The sequence below is a fragment of the Triturus cristatus genome, chromosome 2_1, assembly GCF_964204655.1.
Source record: "Triturus cristatus chromosome 2_1, aTriCri1.1, whole genome shotgun sequence".
NCBI lineage: Eukaryota > Metazoa > Chordata > Amphibia > Caudata > Salamandridae > Triturus > Triturus cristatus.
The window spans coordinates 292,281,789-292,287,788 of NC_140581.1; the positions used below are offsets into that span (position 1 = coordinate 292,281,789).

Sequence of the window (6,000 nt, forward strand, 5' to 3'; positions counted from 1 at the left end):
TAACTCACCAACTTTGAGCTTACCTTTGACTATGTACAGCGCTTTGTTGCCCTTTGGCTAGGTTTGTGCTACAGAAATACCATATACTTGCGTACATTTGCACTGGCTGCCGGGCAAGAAAAATTCTGCATTCACATTTAGACAAAGAAATACTACTACATTTGTGCGACAGCACTTTTCTTTTTGTATTCTTTCACAGTAAAAATATGTTGCCTGTGTCTATGGGAAATGTAAACACCAAGGGCCTCATGTAGGTAGCCAAATACCGGTCGGTAACAGGCGATTTTCGGTAATTATACCGTTACCGACCGGTATTTAGGCTTTTGGTATGTAGGGGGACAATTTCTGTATTCGGAATTCGCTGAATCGGTAAAATTACCGAATCGGTAATTTTACCGATTCGGTAAATTCCGAATACAGAAATTAGATGTAGGGGGAGTGGGTAATGTTTGGAGTCGGTATTTACCACCAACTAATAGTTGGTGGTAAATGAAGAATGGATGTGGAAATGCATTTCAAAGCGCCTACAAGTGTGCAATGTGGCAGACATACATGCCCTTAGGGCATGTATGTGTGCCACATGTGCACACATGGCCGTTTCAGGGGTGCAACAGGGTGTCATTGTGACACCCTGCCACCCTTGCATGTGTTCCCCCCATTACCGAATCGGTATTTACCGATTCGGTAATGAGGCATACCTTCCCATCAATGGGAAGGTATGCCTCATTACCGAATCGGTAAATACCGATTCGGTAATTACCGAATTTTAACGAATCGGTAATAATTACTGACTCATTACCTACATAGCATTTACCACTTCATAAATACCGATTCGGTATGATTCGGTATTTATGAAGTGGTAAATGCAAGCCCACCTACATGAGGCCCTAAAAGCCTGATTCGGAGTTAGGTAGTAATGGAAAGTACTCTGATTTGCGAAGGAAGGCTTTATTTAGGAAGATAATTGACATGTGGAATTTCATCCCATACAACACCTCTGTGTTGACACGAGATCCTCTGATTATCCTCCAGATTTAGTACTTCATCTAAAAATTGGAAACTTTTTATTTACAAGCAAACCAAGGGTAATGACAATAAGAGAAAGGCAGACCATATGGGCTGTTAAGCAGTGGGCAGTAGTGGGACTGCTACTAAAAACAGGTTAACCTAGCCATTCATTCATCTCTTCCACACTTTGCCTCATTTAGAGTTTGGGAATGACAGCGTTCCTAAAAGTGGAATTACTGTCATCTACACTTTCAGAAAAAGTGTCGGGGCATTCTTTAAGGCAGTCCTACTCATGCATTGTATTCTTACTTTTGTTACCAAAGTGACAGTTGAGTGTAGTCATTCTTCACTGCAAATGAACCAATTGAATAAACATATTAAATTTCCATAGAAAAAGCCATTTTTATTTTGCCAATAACTTTGGCATAACTTGATGATTCTTCATGAAACGTCCCGAAAAAGTACTCCTTTTTGCTTAGTTTCTACTTGGAAAGTTAGGGGTAATTCTCAAGCGGGGACTGAGAAAAATGGGTGTGTCCGAAACCTCTAAATCCCCATGCGTTTTCCATAGACTTTTTTTGAACAGTTCGAGGTATCCCGGAGAGCCCAGCCCGGGGACACTGTAGTTTCCTGCCCTGGACAGTGCAGGTGTTCCTGTCCACACTCTCTTGGGCAGGGAGCTCTACTTTGTTCCCACCAGGGTGGGAGCAGTTAAAAAATGCTGCTCCTATCTGGTGGCAGCAAAGGAAAGGTGCCTGCTCCCCAGCCAGCATCTAATATAGTGACTGTGTACCCCGGGTGGGCACCGAGGCACCCACCTATAAAAACACAATTTCTGGCTCCCCTGAGTTCCCTAGGGCTTTCCCGTGGCCCCCAAATAAAAGGAAAGGAATTGTGGGTGCCCCATGTGGGCACCGGGGCACCCATGCAATAAAAGATATGCCAGCTCCTGCCGAGGTACACTATATGTGTCAGCTGGAAAGCTGGCTAAAGCAGCGGATGCCCTGCGTCTCCGCCCACAGTCCATAAATGAGATAAAACATATGGGTGTCCTGGGTTGGCACTGAGACACCCTTAAAAATCTTTAAAAACAAAAAAAATAGCAAATGAGTGGCAGGAGCGACTCATTTATTATTCATTGCTCTGTGAATGAGCACCCATATTGCCTTCTGAGGGCTATATACATTTTGTTTTATCTTGGTGGTGTCCCTACAAGGAGCAGGGTCACCACCCAGCTTCTTTTTTTATTGTTACGGGGGCTGCATGGAGTGTTGCAGCTCCTCGGCAACCTTAAAAAAACAATAATAATACTCCTGACCCGAGGAATCCATAACCCGAGGAGGATTACCATCATTTTTTTAACTCTATGCTCTTCAACTAGAGTTCAAGTCCCTCTTGTGGATGTTTTTATGATTGCATTTTGGGGGCTGAGAAAATGTTAAAAGAAAGTTTTAGACATGGTGGTTTTATTTAAAAACAAACCCCAACACATCTCTCAGACTTTCTTTTACATTTTTCGCCAACAAAATACAATAATAAAAACTTTTCTTAAGACTTTATTACACATTTTTATCATGATCACAATTATTCAAGATTGCATTGTGTGAATAATGAAATAAACATTAGAATAAAAATATTGGTGATTTTTGGAGAAGGATAATAGATCTGCTTTAAATATATTGATATGCTCACCCCTATGAATATTTTGGTGTTATGAATCGTTGACAAAGTCAGTAAGTCTGTCTGAGTGTGGCTAGGACCTGTGAGAACAAGCACATGCTGCGCATGCCAGAAGGCCATGTGTGGTGGGGGGTGACTGCCCGCGGAGGGTTAGATACAGGCCCTGGCCACAGTCCAGGCCCGGTGGCTAACCCTAGCCACACATAGCCAAATGGTTGTTTGCCTGCGAGGGGTTGTACAAAGGACCTGTACGCAGGCCAGGCACTGCTGCCAACCCAATGCCTGCAAATTGAAAAGTCGTGTGTGTCGGGGTTTGGCATTACATATGGCAATAAAATATTACTTTACGTTAAAAAAACTAGAAATTCAATGATAAAAAAAAAAGTTAAAGTGACATTATATTTAGTAATTGCAATTATATCTTACTTTGCAACCCTCCCTAGAAATTCACTGAAAAAACAAAGCCTAAAGTAACGTTATAGTTAGGTGAAACTTTCAGTGACAACATAATGTTTTAAACTAAAAAAACAGAGATCCCCCAGTTATAGTATCTACTACAAAATATGATCATTGCTGTTATGCACCTCCTCAAAGTGAGTGGCAACAGGATAAGTATGATCCTTTTTCTTGCTGGAAGATTCTTTTGTGTGCTTGTAAAATTATACTGCCCACATATAACTTGGGACAAAAATATGTCAAAGTGTATACCACATATTCACTTTTACAGTGAAATGCCCCATGTATCTTGAGTGGGGTATTGATTAAAGATGATATAACCTCATTTATATTTACACTACTTCTAATCAGATGGTTAGTAAGTATTTTCCTAATTGCCTCATGTTCTGAGCAATATCCTGTAATCGTTCTAATTTCATGACCATGTTCCTTTTATTGAATTTTTTGGGAAAACAACAGATCTTTTTATGTTTTGCATAGGCCTGGGCATTGAACTCCGCTCCATTCACAGAGTTTGAGGAGTTTTCTGCACTTTGTGCTCCGCGGAGCTGGCGGACTGCAGAAAACTCCACTTCGCGTAGTGCATTGGAGTTTTTTCATGCTCGCGAACAGTAAGTTTACGAGCGCGAGCTGCCGCTCGGGTAGAATTTCTACCCGAGCAGCAGGAAGACCAGCGCGAACAGCAGTTCACAATACACTCCACCACTTACAGAACTTCGAGGAGTTTTTCTTGTAACTTCGCGGAGATCCGTGTAGCAAAACTCAGCGAACTACGCCCAATCTTGTATTGGCCCTATCCCTGGCAGCTTATATGATCTCTTGTCTGTAGCCCCTTGAAACGCATGTTTGTCAATTCATCTTGTGCATGGTTCAATTACTCCTCATCTAGATATATATATATATCATTCTACAGAGCTTTACCATTATCAGTTTTACCAGATTTATATGGCAAACGTTCTACATTATGTGGTAAGATATTTAAATTGTGTGCAAAAAAGGCAACTTAAGCAGCACATTTTCTGACAGTATTAATTTAATCCATTTCGGGTAGAAAACAATTTTTTGTGAAATCTGCAAACTATTTAGCAAATTACGTGGCAAACTATGTGGCAAATGCTGTAAATCCATTGTTATACTGTAAAAGTGCAAATACAAAATCTGATTAATCCACTGCTCATCACCATTGTCTATTATCGTATTAATTTGTTTGTATGAAAAATAAGCAAGCTCAAAAATTCTAATTCCCGTCAGTGCCCACTGTTAGCTGCACCTTTCATGACACCTTTTTCAAGATAAATCCCCAAAACAAAAATATAATATAAAAATGCACATTGGTTAAGATGTATAATATGGTACTATATGTCACCTTGGGGTTCAGGGCAGATTCACAAATAACTCAGCCTTCAGTCTTGTGGTTTATGTCACCAAAACCTCTCGATGGTAATACTGGACTATATGACACAGCTATCCGTAAAGTCTTGGCCATTAATGCATGGGTCAAATGGAAGTCTTTCCCTTTTTAACTTCCATATGATTCTTTGCTCTCAGCTACACAAAAATGTAATACAGAGTAACACAAAAGTTGGCATGAATCTAGAACTTTAAACAAGGATTGCCTTGGCTTCATTGGGTGCAAATCAGTTCAGTACTTTTAAGGAAATTAGCATTATGAAAAAAATGTGTTGGGTGGGCTTCAAAGAGTTGGTGATTACAGATTGCTGGACCATCAGTCTGTAATCGGTCCCCAGTTCACAAACCCAAATTTGAAAAACAGGTTCCACATTGGACGAGAGAGATTTTTGCTTCAGTCAACCAATTCATGCACGTGCCCAATGTGTGTCCACAGACCCGAAAGATCTCATTGGCTGTAATTAATGGACACATGGGTCGGTTCCTTCATCTTCTGACCCCCTGTGCTCATATGTTTAAGGGATTGAGGGTATGCAGGGAACCTCCCTGGGGTTTAAAAAAACATTTCTTTTCTTTTTTTCAAACAGTTCACAAACCCCATTTCTGGTTTCATAAAATGCTAAAACCCCTTGTTAGGATTCGTCAACTTGGAACTAGGGTATAAAAACACCAACAAAATGCAAACAAAAAAACACTATCAATTAAAAAACGAATATAAAATACATTGATTCAAATAATCCTAATAATAATAATACATAAACAGTGCGGGAAACAGTGCACATTTCGAGTGTGCGCACTTCAGACCACCTACACATTTAGCCTTCCATTCTGTGGTCCTTAGCCCAAATTAAGCACCAAATCATACTTTGCGCAATTGGTACTTACCTGGTGGACACTTTGCACCAGGGTTTTCGTATTAATTGCAGTTAATGAATCTCCTAGAAGCCTGGTTTTAAAGTGTTATACCCAGACTTGAGGATTAGTCAAACTCAGTTCAAGTATGTCGAATTAAACGTAATCAAAATCTAGATTCCCTTTTTGAGTATATTAATGATGTTAGGTGAGGAGAATTTACAAAAGCACAAGGCCCAACACACATAACATAGACGTGACTTTACCTTCCAGAAGCGCGGCTTTCTGTCGTGTGGAACACGCACATGAGCGCGAGGACAGCGTGCAGCGTGGCCATTGCTGCTGTGAAGAGGCTGGATGGAGCTCGAGCGCCGAGGCTCGTCGAGCCAAGGGTATTTATTCAGGCTGCTGTCATTCATTGCAAGAAACACGAACAAAATCCAGTATGTTTGAGGAGGCTGTGTCGTACCCGCCCAGCTAGGTTTACGTAAATGATTCAATTGGGCGATGCACAGATTACTGAAGGAAAAGGCCAGAGCAAATTAAATGAAGTCTCCATTGCGGTTAAGCAACGGAGTGGAAGATGTTTGTGGC

At 40.9% G+C, this 6,000-nt stretch overlaps 1 protein-coding gene across 1 annotated transcript in view; it reads right to left on the reverse strand.

Moving 5' to 3' along the window:
* Positions 1-5,786, reverse strand: part of LOC146864114 (complement component C9-like) — a 160,385-nt gene extending 154,599 nt beyond the window's left edge. The window contains exon 1 of the mRNA XM_085631146.1: positions 5,673-5,786. Within this exon, the coding sequence (XP_085487272.1) occupies positions 5,673-5,743 (71 nt within the window). The 5' untranslated portion in view covers positions 5,744-5,786. The remainder of the gene's footprint in view (positions 1-5,672) is intronic.
* Positions 5,787-6,000: the final 214 nt, after the last annotated feature.